This window comes from Canis aureus, chromosome 11 (assembly GCF_053574225.1).
Source record: "Canis aureus isolate CA01 chromosome 11, VMU_Caureus_v.1.0, whole genome shotgun sequence".
Classification (NCBI taxonomy): domain Eukaryota; kingdom Metazoa; phylum Chordata; class Mammalia; order Carnivora; family Canidae; genus Canis; species Canis aureus.
This window is the reverse complement of record NC_135621.1, coordinates 36,736,041-36,750,765: the sequence shown is the minus strand read 5'-3', so window position 1 is coordinate 36,750,765 and position 14,725 is coordinate 36,736,041. Positions and strand designations below refer to the sequence as shown.

Here is a 14,725-nt window from a genome sequence, read left to right as displayed (position 1 = left end):
ACTTGACTATACAGAACATATTTATAATATGCTCATTTCATGTCTTCTGATAATTCCATCATCTCATTTTTAGTGTCTGTTTCTATTCATTGATTTTTCTCTCGTTATTGGCTCACATGTTCTCCTTTGCATGTCTCGTTATTTTGGATGGATGTGGACATTGTACATTTTACTCTGTTGGGTGGTGGGTTTTATTGAATTCCTTTATACAGTGTTGAATTTTGTTCTGGCAGCCCATTAAGTTACATGGAATTAGTTTTATCCTTTTGTAACTTGCTTTTAAGCTTTTTTTAGGGTCTGCAAGTAGCCACCTTCTATCTAGGGCTGATTTAATTCCACTCCTAACTCCTGCCTTTTGGAGGACTCTACCCCATTCCTCCTTATGAGTTCTTTCTACTCTGGCTTGAGGAAACAGGAGCTATTTCCAGTCCTATAAGAGTTCTGGTCATTTGGGGGCCTGCTGCTTTCTGCTTTCCAGTAGCTCTTTCCTCACCCTTGAGGACCACCTATGACACATTTATGGATCAGTTCTCAGCCCCATTCTTTGCAGATCTCAAGAGTTCGTCCTGCTCTACCCTCAGGTGCTCTGCCCTGCAGCCCTAAGCCTAAACTGTGGTCTCTATCTCCATAACTAAGAGAGATTGCTGTGCTCTGTTTGTGTTCCCTCTTCTTGCACCAGTCCTTAGTGCTCTGGACAGTAAATGAGAAATCACTGGGCTCACCTCATTTGTTTCCCTTCTGTCCGGAATCACACATCCTGCACTGCCTGTTGTCCAGGGTCTGCAAGTGGTGGCTGCTGTTTGTCTGGTTTTCTGCTTGTTGAAAGAAGGAAGGGACATCTGGTCCCTGATACACTATTATGGCTGTCTGTTGATGTCTACCTATACTTTTGATTCATAATTCTAAGAGTTTATGTTCTTTTTAAAGAAGAAGGATTATATTGTTTCTAGAGGGAGAGTGTTTTAAAGGGGAATTGAATATCTGATATTTTAAATGCAAAATGTTACTTAGGCTCACCTCTGTGTACAAATGTGATTTGGTAGGTTTTTACCAAATCATTTGTAAACATGTTTGGTATTTGCATAATATCTTTTTTTTTTTTTTTTTTTTTTTTTTTTTTGCATAATATCTTTAACACAATTCACATCAGTATACTGGAAGCTCTGAGAAATCCATAGTAGAGAAACCTGTTTATTTAGTGTTTCACAAACTTGTTTGACTTCAGAATCCTTTTGTCATCTCTACTATTAACATCATGAAATATGCTTTGGAAATACCATCATTAACTTTTTTGTTTCTGTGGTCTTCCACTTTAGTGGTTGTATAATACTACACTGAGAGTATATACTATAGAATCACTCTCCTGTTTGCTATTTATAACCACTCAGTATATTGCCCCTGTTGAGGACTGCAGCAATGCTCAATGCCTGTCACTTTTTCCATATAATAAATTATTAAGATTTCTAAGGGTGGGGTTCTTGACACAAAGATAAAGAATGTATTTATGGCTCTTACTAGGTATTACCTAATTGATTTTCCAAAGAAGTCTATTAATTTCTGTCACCTGTATGAGACTGTCAGCATTGAATACACTCGTATTGTTTTTGGCTGCTTTATAAAGGGAGAAAAAGTGTGTCCTTGTTGTTAACATCAGTTAGTAGATCGATGGAGAAGGCACATGAATCTATTTATACCTGGTCTTGACAGACTTCAGACCTCTTAAAACTGCCACATGAGTTAATGGTTCTCAGTGTAGTAGGTTTATATCTGGTGTTGTGACTTCCCATACTTTTCATAGAAATTTATTAGTCTGCTTTCCCCTTCTGATTTTTTTTTAAGATTTTTTAAAATTTGTTTATTCATGACAGACACAGAGAGAGAGAGAGAAAGGCAGAGACCCAGGCAGAGAGAGAAGTAAGCTCCATGCAGGGAGCCTGACGTGGGATTTGATCCTGGATCTCCAGGATCACACCCTGGGCTGAAGGCACTAAACCGCTGAACCAGGGCTGCCCTCCCCTCCTGATTTTAAACTTTTTTGACATATTCTTTTTAGAGTTATAATTTCTCCAGTCTTTAACCTTTCATTTTGAAACAGTGTGATTATGAAAATGTTCCAACAACTGTGTTTACTCCTTTGGAATATGGTGCCTGTGGTCTTTCTGAGGAGAGAGCTGTGGAGAAATTCGGGGAAGAAAATATTGAGGTAAGTTATATTCTTTATGCCTATGTTAAGTTATACTGCTCATTTGTTCAAAATTAAAAGTAATTTCAAGCACATAGAAAAGGTGAAAAATTGTAGAAAGACCTTTCTGTATACCTATAATTCAGATTCACGTATTGCCATTTGTTTTATACTTTTCATATTTTCTTTTTTCTCTCTCTGTATCTGTATTTTTTCCCCGTACCTTTTGAAAGAGGATGAAATGCGCCTTTACTACTAAATTCTTCGGTGTGTGTTTCCTGCGAACAGGGTATTTCTTAACTACATTATAGTCACCACTTTTCACAAGTTTAATGTTGATACAATACTTGGATATGACCTACCTTCTGTTTTTCAATATTGTCAGCTGACCCAGGAATACTTCCTTCTACTTTTTGAAACCACTTTTACTGGTTCCTTTTATTATTAAAATAATATTGTTGGAATTATGGAAAATACAAAGAAGAAAACTAAAAATAAACTCCATTTCTACGACTCTGTTAGTAATAGTCGGGGTTTTTGGTACCATTACCCTCTTCTAACTTTGCCATAATCCAGGAACAGGCACCTGAAAGATGCTATTTTTGGAAACAGGATGCTACCCCAGGGACTGCTGCTTTAAATTGTTCAGGAAAAAAGTTTCCAGTAAAACCTTCCAGAAGACCAGATTTGTAAATCAAGAGTAAATTTTATTATATAAAAGCCTATTTTAAATATCTTAATTTTTTCTTACTATATACATTAGTGGTAGTATGTAATATCTTGGTCTATTTGTACCACATTAGTAGCATTTTCTGATTGCAAAAATAGTATCTCCTCATTCTAGGACTTTTGAAAAATTAGGAAAATATAAAAAAGGAAATTGTAATTCATGAAGCAAAAACTGCTATTAATATTTTGGCATATTTCCTTCTAGTTTCTTTCCAAGTTATTTACATGTTTATATATTGTATACTTGTATATATACATTGTGTGTATTGTATAATTGTAGGTACATGTGTCTTAATTTAAGTATGATTAAGTTATTGCAGTTTTCTCTTTTACAGTTAATGTTAGGTCATGAGCATTTCACCCTAAACCCAGCATTTTAAAAAATGACTTATTTTTTTTGGATGCTATAAAATAATTTGATAAGCCATACTTTTATTAGATTGTTCATAGTTTTTCACTTTTACAAATAGAACAGTGAACATCTTCATAATTCACTGTATTTCTCTGGTTATTTTCTGACAATAGAGTCCTGTCAAGAGTCTTATGTTTTAAGGTTCTTAGTATATATTTCATATTTCTTGACAGGCTTTGGCTTTCATTTTATGAAATTTGCATTTTTCATTTAAAAGTAATGCATTTGGGTTGCAATTTTGAAAATGGAAGTAGGAAACCATTATCCATAGACTTATGTCTGTAAATAGCCATTCTTCGCAATTTGGGATAATTTCTTTAATATCTTTTCCCTATGTAATTGTGGTGATACTATAACATTATATATTCAATTTTATAACCCACATTTTAAAAAAATTCACATTGTATTATAACATCAAAGAACACTTATTATAATGGCTACATAATCCATATTTTTTTAAAAGGTAGCCAGCCATGTATGTTTTCAATTGAGGCTAGCAGCTGGAGGTGGAAATAAATCCCTGTAGTCACCCAGGTTTAAGTTCATGAAGCATCAGTAAAGATATCTGTGTCCTTCCACCTCTCATCTTCCCTCCATCTCTCCCTCTTCCTCCTCTTCATTACTTTTGGTGAAAAATACCAAAGGAGGAAATTTCTTTGGAAGCATTAAGCAAGGAACTGGGTAATTGCTATAATTGTTTGTGGCACCTTGCTTGTTTTTTGCCCAAAGTTGCCATTCAAGATGCAAGATAGTGTTGGGTTTTTTCTTTTTTTTTTTTTTTTTTTTTTTTAATGTAAGACAGCAAGTAATTACCTGGTTTCTTTCTCTCATTTGCTTGCTTTTTGTTGTTATTATTACCTAAGGTTTACTGTTCTGAGGTTGAGATGTAATTAAGGGAAGGAGCTTATAGCAAAGGGGCCTGACGACAAGTGTAAGGTCATTTACCTTCTGACCAAATTTCCTATTTATTCCATGAATTTTATTGTTTCATGAAAGTCTAAGTATCAAAGAGCCTTCAGTGTTTTCAAATCACAGCTGGTGTTTGACAAACAGACTTCTTAAGATAATGGGCCTAAATTGTGTATCTTCTCAGGTTTATCATAGTTACTTCTGGCCATTGGAGTGGACAATTCCCTCAAGAGATAATAACAAATGTTACGCAAAAGTAATCTGTAACATCAAAGATAATGTAAGTGAAATCCTCATTGAATCCTTTTTTCAGTAATTCCGTTTTTAATATGTAGTTCTATTTTGACCACATGATGTACCTCACATTCCTTTAGTGTTTTATTGTTGGTCTTCCCAGCCGTGTGGACACTGAGGGCAAGGACTATGGTGACACTGCTTGATCTCTACTCAGGGTCACTGTCACAGGGCCCCGCACGTGGTCGCAGGTCCACAAGACCTCGCCGAGCAAAGACCACAGAGACAGCTTGAGAACTGTTTACACTTGTGTTTGCGAAAGGGAAGCAGTGAAGTCAGTGACTATCTAGAAATAATGAAAAATAAAAGGAGTAACACGTGTTCGTATCCTGGGCAGCTGGCACTAATGATAAAGGTGTAATAGGAAGAGCTCTTAATTGGGTTCTGATTGAAGATTTCATTGCCAGCTCCTACGTGTAACAACTGGTAACTGAAAGCCTGTGGGCAAACTCCTTCACCTCACAGTTTTGTTTCCATACCCACAAAATGATTGAATACACGGTTGGTTTTCTTTTTTAGCTACTGTCCTCATTTTATATTGTGATTCAGAATGTATATATCTTTGCACATATGCTTATGGATTAAATCTGATGAGAACTGGTATTTTTAACTTAGTTGGGATCTTACCTTAAAAAAAAAAAGACCTAAGTAAAAATGTAAATGGTTCTGAAGAATCCATACTTTTCTTATTTGGAGGGTTTGAATAAAATTAAGCCATGTATCCTACTAAGAAACTCCTGCCTCAGGTAGTAGTAGAGGAAAACCTGCACTGCCTACAGGAATGGTGATCCTAGATGCATTTAGATGCATTTAATAAATGAGGATACTAGGATACAGTTGGCATAAAGAATGATTTTATGCAGTTTTTCCTTTGCAGACATGTTTTATTATTAAAAGTGTTTGCGTATACAAAACTCTCATGCGGCTGTAGACAAAAGGAGACAATGTCTGAGGTTGTCACTAGCAGTCTGATAACTGCCTCCAACAAGAAGTAGTTCAGTTGCATGTTGCATGTAGCAATGAAACCTCCACATTTTCCTTCAGACCAAGCAAATCTTCTTTAACTGTATGTGTTTTCTTTTCCCACTGTTGTGTCATGTGTTCAAATAACACTTTTTAAATAAAATATGAAGAGCAGTTTTCACTACTAATGAGCCCATCTTAATTAAAATAGTTGAGGCCTTAAGGAGGATGATACTGTTTTTAATTATTTTCACAAAGACTGTATTAGAAAAAATGAATACTTGTCATTGTTCTTTTGTCACGAGCAGTCTCTTTTTTTTTTTAATATTTTATTTATTTATTCATGAGAGAGGCAGAGAGAGATGCAGGCTCCCTACAGGGAGCCTGATGTGGGACTCAATCCCAGGACTACAGGATCAAGCCCTGAGCCAAAGGCAGACACTCAGCCATCATGAGCAGTCTTATGCAAAAGCATGCTTCTAGAACTTGACCATCTTTGGGGCATATGTTTTATTCATTTTGAGTCCGTCACTTTACAGTGTCTACCTATGCTTGGCTTTTTCAGTGTTTATTATCTGCTGGGGTTCTATTTTTCTGTATGTTGTTCTTATGTGAAATATTTAACATTTACAGAAGGATAGGGAAAGTACCTACCATCCAGATTTAGTGTGTCTGCTTCAGAGCTTTTCTGTTGTAAGAGAGAAACCATCACAGAGGAAATTTAGAATAGCTTATGTTTATTGAGCACTTACTATGTACCACTAGGTACTACTTGGGTGTCTGTTGTATTGACTTAGTTAATTCTTACACAATCCTGTGAGGTGTGTACTCCTGTTATCCCTTCTTCATTGATGAGGAAACTGGAACACATGGAGATTAAGTGTAACTGTGCTCAGGTCACTAACCTAGTTGATGGCAGAGTTGGAACTCAATCCCAGGCAATGTAGATCTCAAACTATTAAGCATTACCGTATGCCTGAGTAATCGTTTGTAGTCCTTCTCAGTCCTGTGATCCTGTACTACTCACTCCTCACTCCTTGCTCCAGAGGCAACACTGTTTTGAAGCGAGTGTCTCACCTGTTCACGTTTTTACATTTGCTGCCTGTTACGTATCCATAAACACGCATTGTGATTTAAGAGTGGTATCCTCAGCTAAAAATAGAACCTTGTAACTTTTTAAAAATCTCTTTCTTTGAGATATATCCATATCATTAAACGTAAGTCTATATATCTTAAGTGCAGTGTGTTTGGTGCTTTATCCATACACTAAACCCCTGATTGGCAGAATGAATATGGAGGAACTCAGCGTGGAATATATTATAGTACTTTGGCAACAGGACAACCATCCTGATTGTTTTCCAGGCAGCAATTGAACCTTAGATAAGGCTGTGTACCCTGCAGTGTCAGTTGCCTTTCCTGTGCTGAGGAGGTTGGACTAGATAGTGTAGCTCAGTCATGAAAGTCTGAACATTAGAATGCATCAGATTTCTTTGCCTTTGGCAGAGGTAGCTGGAGTCTGAGATTTGGAGTTTATTCAAAGTAATTCCCACATCACTTTTCATAGTTGCCAAAAATTTTTCTGTTGGTTTCTAAATGGCTTCAGATTAAAAAGGTCTGAAGTCTAACTATGCTGCCTGCCCTCAAGGCCTTAGAATACTTTCTAAATTTAAATGACTATTTTTATTTATTTATTTTTATTTTAAGGCTTATTTATTTTAGAGGGAAAGAGAGAGAGTGATGGGCAGATGCACAGGGAGAGAGAGAAACCCAAGGGGACTCCACACTAAGCTTGGAGCCTGAGGTCATGACCTGAGCCAAAACCAAGAGTCAGATGCTTTAACTGACTGCAATACCCAGTCACCCCTAGATTTTTTTTAAGTAATCTCTGTACCCAACGTGGGGCTCAGACTCACAACCCCAAGATCAAAAGTCACATTCTACCAAATGAGCCAGCCAGGCACCCTGAAATGACTGTTTTTGAATGTACAGCTATCACACATAGCTTATCTGGAGCTTTGAGACAACCAAATAGAGGAGATGAGGATAGAACTGCTCGTTGAAAATATTTTCCAGAACATTTTGGTGCCCATGGAGTTGCAGGCATGTTTGCTTTTAGTGATTTTCTTTCTCATCCCTCAAGGCCAACTCATGTCTCTCCCTTCTTACTTGCTGTAACCACTATACTCTACTAGCCCATGTTGGAGTCTCTTCAGCCTAAGTCACTTTTAGCATGTGTTAGTATAAGTCTTTCTGAACAGGGTTTTTAGAATAGACTGGGTTCATGTTCTAGGTTGTTAAGGGGGAAAGAATCAGCGTAACTGTTACTTTATTTTATATCTTAGGAACGTGTCGTGGGCTTCCACGTACTGGGTCCAAATGCTGGAGAAGTTACACAAGGCTTTGCAGCTGCCCTCAAGTGTGGACTGACCAAAATGCAGCTGGACAGTACCATTGGAATCCACCCCATCTGTGCAGAGGTGGGTCCCCTGCACTTTGACAGCTCTGTTTAAAAGTGCACAACATCACCTGCCTTTCAAGTGGCAAGTCCAGGACTCTGAAGTTAGTGTCCTTCTGTTGTAGTTGAGCTATATCTGTACCTCCTTACAGTTTAATTTCCTTTTTCAGATACTTTTGTTCCTGACATGAACTGGATAGGAGTATCATGCTAATGGTAAAATGATGGCAGTGATTTATTTATAGAGATGTGCCTTAAATTTTTTTTGTCATGTCTCCTAAATGGTTTTCTTGGCAGTCAATGACTAGTGCCCTTCATACCCAGAAAGAGCTTGCAGTCCTAGTTATCCCAGAGCCACCTCAAGGCTCAGTGATGTTGTCTGCCTCTAGCTTTCTGTATCAAAGGATGAGATTTGAAAGTGTTGCTTTTAAAAGATCAAGCAACTGACACTAGAACTGGAAGTTGACCACTCTGGGCCTCTGGGGTGCCAGCATTTCTTCATGCTTGCCCATGATCATGCAAGAGTTGAAGGTTATTATGTTTACTACTAAGCAGGGCTTGTAAACCAAAAATGTGTCGACTTTGGAGACTGGCGAAGGTTGGGAGAAGGTAGCTCATATTAGACCAGCGTAGGTATGGAGTTGAAAACCATAGCTGTTATCTGGTCACCAGAGTGAGTGGTTTCCAGGGTGTATACCTGCAGGTGCATGCCTGATTTCATTCTGCAGCTGGTTTACTGATGGGTGTCTGTTCTTTTTGCCCTTGCACAACTGAATTCTTTGCTGAATATGTGAAATGTCAGCTTCAAGACTGAGGAAACATTTGGGATTCCTTTTGCTTTTGCCTTTTCTATAATTAGGGATAGGGTCCTCCTCTGTGTTAATAATATACACCAGGCTAGGATGGAAGCATAAAATATTAACATGTTTAGTGACCAGGGCATTATTCATAGAAAACTTCTGTTTTTGTGAAATAAAACTAAGCTTCTAAAAAAATGACCCCAAAATTGAAGAGTCCAGATTGAAGCTCTTAAAGAATATACAGCATATCTTTTTTGTTCATTGTAATGACTAAGACTATCTGCCTGGGGAAGGAACCAGTTAACTTCAGTTTTTTCATAAATACTTCCATTGAGATAAATATTAGTATATAATATGATGTCTTTAAAAGACCAAGCTGATATAACAAAGTGCCACACATTGGGTGGCCGAAGACAAAAAAGTTTATCCTTGCATAGTTCTGGAGGTTGGATGTCTGAAACCAAGGTGTCAGCAGGGGCATGCTCCCTCCCAAGGCTCTGGAGAAGAATCTTGCCTGGCTGGCCTCTTCGAGCTCTTGGTGGTTGCTGGCAGTCCTTGGTCGACCTTGGCTGAGTCCTGCATCACTGTCATCTCTGTCTTCACGTGCATGGCCTTGCCTCCTGTGTGTCTGTGTCTGGATTCCTCTTATTAGAGAGACCTCAGTCACTGGATTAAGGCCCACTCAATCCAGCCTGACCTTATCCAAATAAGATCACGTTAACAGGTATTGAGCATGTCATTCTGGGAGACTTAACCCACTACACTGAGTATATTTAAAATTTTAGAAGCCAATCCAAGATATTTAAAAACCACAGCAGTCGTCTCTGTCCTGGATGAAAAGGTGACTTTTCAACTTGTGTATGTGAGTGTCTTAACTTTTTAACTCTGAGTTTGAGTTTAGCCCTCAGTGGACTGGTTAAAAGACTGACTCCCATCATCCACGTGGTTTTGTTGTATTGTGACCCGGCAGTGGCAGGTGAGGTGGCATCTGGCAGGATGACAGCCAGCTGTGCAGAGAGATGGTATTGAAGAGGCAGGGAGTCTTCCTGAAGCCCCTGCCTGCAGGTAGGTCAGCCAAAGGTCTCTTCCTTTTGGTATACTTGGCACATTTTGAGCATTTGCTCCTGTGCATCTCCATTTGTTGGTTCTCTTATGACTTTGAAGCTTGGAGGCTGAAAGTTTCACTGATTTGTTAGGGCTTTAAAAATTTTTTTTCCCCAAGCTGGTGTTTGGTTATTAATGAGAGAAAACTTGGGTGCTACGTCACTCTGTGAACACATTTGTTGTACAATTATGAGTGTAGCACTGTGCCAGGCATTTATGGGGTTAGAGCAGAGATAGAAGATGAGACTCAGAAAGAGCAAGTGGCAGCTGAGTGAAATAGCAATTGCAGTTCAGTGTGACAGGCCCCCAGATCAGGGGCAATCCTGATGGTGTCCAGAGTGGGGAGACCCAGGCAGGACAGTTGAGGAGGTAGTTCTGGTCTATGATGAGTAGTGTGTTGGTAGTTAGCCTGTCAGAGGGAATACCAAGTACAAGGCCTCTGTGGGAGAGATCATGTTTCTTCAAGGAGGAACAGGGAGGACCTCTACTGCTGTAGCTTGAGGAGCCTATAGAGAAGTAAAAACAATGATGCTAGAGAAGCTGGTAGGAAGGTCATGGCCTTGTAAACCAGGGGCTTTATCCTGGGGGCACTGAGGTTTGGCTGGGAGAAGGTTAGAGCCAGGGGTAATGTGATCAGATGCACTGTAGAGAGAAATCACTGGCTACATTGGGGCATTGCTCTACTGGACCAGAGCAGACACATCCAGAAGGGAATGGGGAGGTGGTGCCAGCCTAGGGTAGTGGCAGTGGATGTCAGGAGACCTTGAGACATTTGAGAGAAAAATAGGAGGTGGACTTCATGGTGCTTGCCAACTGACTGCAAGTGGGAGAGGGAAGAAGCAGAGTGATTCACAGCTATGGCTTGAAGTGGGAAGTGGTGGCAAAAAAAAGCAGGTTCCAGGGGAGTGATTCTAACCACAGCACTGACATTCTTCAGGCCTTCCTCTGTGTGACAGGCACTCTGCTCTCTGCAAAGTCCATACAAGCATTCCCCGGGGGCGGTAGTAGCTCCACTTGACAGATGGAGAAATGGAGGACAGGGAGGTTGAATGGAACTGGCAGAACCAGGCTTCAAACCCAACCAGTCTGGCTCCTGAGACACCACAAGTGATACTCTACTTGCATACCTCTTCTATGATATTTGACGTAGAATTTAAAACATAGAAATGATTTCCTGGTGGTAACATGAGCGTAGTTGGAGACACAGAGCTGGGTTGTAATCTCAGCAGAATCTCAGCCTGGCCATGGCATCCAGCTTTTCAGACACCTTAACTAAAGCAGAGATGGTGCTAGAGTCCTAGGATTAGTGGGCGACACTGTGTGGAGAGTGTCTAGGCTGGGTTCTTCTATCATTAGTGGACGACACTGTGTGGAGAGTGTGTAGGCTGGGTTCTTCTATCATTATAGAAGATGTAGCTTCACTCAAGGTCATCCTTACAGTATTTCTTAAGAGGGCTGGAGGGTGGGGTGGGTAGGGATGTGTATTTTGAAAAAGGTCCTGTCCCGGATACCTGGCTGGCTCAGTCAGAAGAGTATGCAGCTCTTGATCTTAGAGTCATGAGTTTGAGCCCCACGTTGAGTGTAGAGATTACTTAAAAATAAAATCTTAAATAAATTTTAAACTAAAAACATGTGAAACAAGGAGAAAACAAAACAGTTGGTCCACTTTTCCCACCCTCACCCCTGCCTCTTGTAACCACTAGCCTGTTTTCTCTGGGATCATGTTTTTTTGTTTGTTTCAGATTCCACATATAAGAGAGATCCTATAATATTTTTCTCTGACTCCTTTCACTTCGCATAATGCTCTTGAGGTCCATTCATGTTGTTGCAAATGCCAAGATTTCATTCTTTTTTTTAAGGCTGAGTAATAGTCCAGAGGGTGTGTGTGTGTGTGTGTGTGTGTGTGTACACCACATTTTCTTTATCTACTGATGGACACTTGGGTTGCTTCCATATCTTGGTTATTGTAAGTAGTGCTATAGGGAACGTTGGGGTGCAGATATCCTTTTCAGATTGGTATTTTGTGTTTCTTGAGGGGATACATACCCAATATTGGAATTCCTAGATCATATTGGTAGTTCTATTTTAAACTTTTGAGGAACCTCCATATTGTTTTCCATAGTGGTTGTACCAACTTATATTTCTACCAACAGTGAGTGCACAGGGATTCCTTTTTCTCCACATCCTCATCAGTACTTAATTCTTTTCTTTTTGATAATAGCCATTCTAACTGGTGTGAAATGGTATCTCATTGTAGGTTTTGCTTTACATGTCCCTGATGATTAATGATGATGATTAATGATGTGGAACATTTTTTCATGTACCTGTTGGCCTTTTGGGTGTCTTTGGAAAAATGTTCAGATCTGTTTCTTAATTGGATTTGATTTTTTGCTGTTGAATTGTATGAATTCTTTGTGTATTTTACATATTTAGCCCCTTAATAGATATGGATTTACAATTATTCTGTTCAGGCAAGAGAGAAGTGATTTTTTTTTTTTTTTTAATCTCTCAGTATGAACTGCTTGCTGGCAAATCGGATTTTGAAAAAATCAAATTCTTCCAATCTCTAACTATGGAAATATTTTTTTACAGCTTCTTGATCAAGGGAAAGTAAAATTTGATTTGGAGGCAGTTTTTAGGGGCTCTTTTTTTCTGTGTTAAATGGGGGGTCTGGCTTGGATGATGATTGGATTAGTTGCTGGACCCAGTTTTTTCATGTCCAGCTTTATGCTATAGAGACATGCCTCTCACAGCCACCCCAGAGTGTGTGTTAGTAGTGCATTTGAGATATGGATGGAAATGAAGAAGGGAAGGTTAGAAACTTGATGATATCTCAGGTTGGCTTTTAATTTTACGTGCCTCTGAGGGATCCCTGGGTGGCGCAGCGGTTTGGCGCCTGCCTTTGGCCCAGGGCGCGGTCCTGGAGACCCGGGATCGAATCCCACGTCGGGCTCCCGGTGCATGGAGCCTGCTTCTCCCTCTGCCTGTGTCTCTGCCTCTCTCTCTCTCTCACTGTGTGCCTATCATAAATAAATAAAAATTAAAAAAAAAAAATTTTACGTGCCTCTGAAAATTTCATTTTATTGGATTTCACAAATATCAGTCCATGGGCTGGATTAGAAGTAAGTTAAAAACTGGTCCTGAACACTGTTGTAGTGACCGGAACTAGCCACAGCTCTGGGGCCAGTGGCGCTGGTTTGCGGAATGAATCACGGAAGGCTCTTCACACCATTGTGGGAATGTAACCTGTTGTTTGAGCAACCAACCTTTGGTTCTGAGGAGTAATTACTGAGAAAAGTCAACAGATTGCTCAGTTGAAGAATTGCTCTAAGAGAAGGAGAGAACTCTTTTAGCCTGCAATTTTTTTTTTTGGTATCAATACTGGGGGAATCTTAATGGCTGGAGCATCAGTAATGCATTAGCATTATTCAGTGTGAAGATAGTGTGGTGATAATTTATTCCAGGTTTTGGAGCAGCAGTAATTGAATAGGAAACTGCACATCATTTGGAGGAGTAATTTCAACTAATCATGTTTATTTGTAGGGGAAAAATAATAGCCCAAGAGGAGAAAACATTAGGAAAGACCCGGGAAATGTTTTTAAGTCAGTCTTAGTGCTGAACATCAAAAGTTGTAAACAATGTCAACATCGCAGCCTTGGAACAGGGGGGCTTGTGAGGCTGGGAGGTGGTGGTGGATCTGAATGTGAGGGGGGTGCCTATAGCAGCACTTGACCTTCGTGAGTGCACTTCTTGCTGGGCTAGGAAAGTTTGAAGGGGTAGCCTCCATGCTCATCTTTAAAATATGTGCTTTTAGGAAAATTCTAAAGCAGCTATGTACAAATAAAAATGTTGTAAAAATTGACCTTATTTCTTTTTTCATTTAGACTAATCAACAGTGGCACTTTGCGTTTTTGATGGGCCTGCCTTCCTTCCTTCCTTCCTTCCTTCCTTCCTTCCTTCCTTCCTTCCTTCCGAGAGGTAGCTTGTACAAGCAGGGCAGGATGGGGCAGACGGAGAAGGAAAGAGAGAATTTTAAGCAGGCTCCACACCAGTGCGGAGCTGGACTCGGGGCTTGGGGTCACAACCCTAATATCATGACCTGAGCCGAAATCAAGAGTTGGGAACTTAGCCAGTTGAGCCACCCAGGTTTCCTTTTCTACCAAAAATCTCCCATCAGTTCTATTTCCAAATTAATTCCTGAGAAGTAAAACTGAAGCTTGTACATCGCGAAGCCTGAAATGTGTTGTAATGTATTCCTTGGCTCTTTATCTTTCTTCTTTTATAAAAATTGAGGCCAGTGCATTTGATGATACTTTAAATTGCCCATGATATCATCCTAACACAGCTATTTTCATTATCATGTATTGTCTTTCTGTCCTTGTTCAGTTTCACATTTTTTTAAACAAAAAATTTTTTATTGCTTTTCAGAAGTTGCCATAGCTTACAGTGTCATCAGCATGAATTTGGGAGTGCTAATGAAAATGTTGCAAAATTCGGTGTAAATAAATCTTTTTCTGTATCAAGTAAAAAAGGACTAACTTTCAAGGATTTTTACATATCTTTGTTAACCTATTTTTAAAAATATGAATTATTCATATTTTCTTCTAGCTTCATATTTTTAATGTTTTAATATACTGTTCATTATTATTTGGGTCTGAATTTTTTAAGGTGCTGATGATATATATAGTTCTATAGATAAGTGTATCTATATGTATGTAAGTAGTAAAAAGGCTTTTTGTCACTAGTTTAAGACTGAAATGGACCAAGGGCTTTTCTCAATAATGTTCCTCTTTTACACAAAAGTTTTTCTCCTTTTATTCAAAAGTATTTTTTTAAAAGATTTTATTTATTTATTCATGAGAGAGAGAGGCAGAGAC

The 14,725-nt window shown here is 39.1% G+C and overlaps 1 protein-coding gene across 5 annotated transcripts in view; it reads left to right on the top strand.

Annotated features, from left to right (window-relative positions):
• The window catches only part of TXNRD1 (thioredoxin reductase 1), a 138,770-nt gene that overhangs the window by 95,513 nt on the left and 28,532 nt on the right, over nt 1–14,725 (top strand). For all 5 annotated transcript variants that reach the window (XR_013389238.1, XR_013389237.1, XM_077914819.1 and 2 more), the window contains 3 exons: nt 2,096–2,203; nt 4,417–4,512; nt 7,832–7,966. Coding sequence is in view for 3 of the 5 variants with exons in the window: in XM_077914819.1 (XP_077770945.1) it covers nt 2,096–2,203; nt 4,417–4,512; nt 7,832–7,966 (339 nt within the window). In the remaining 2 variants the exon portion in view is untranslated. The remainder of the gene's footprint in view (nt 1–2,095; nt 2,204–4,416; nt 4,513–7,831; nt 7,967–14,725) is intronic.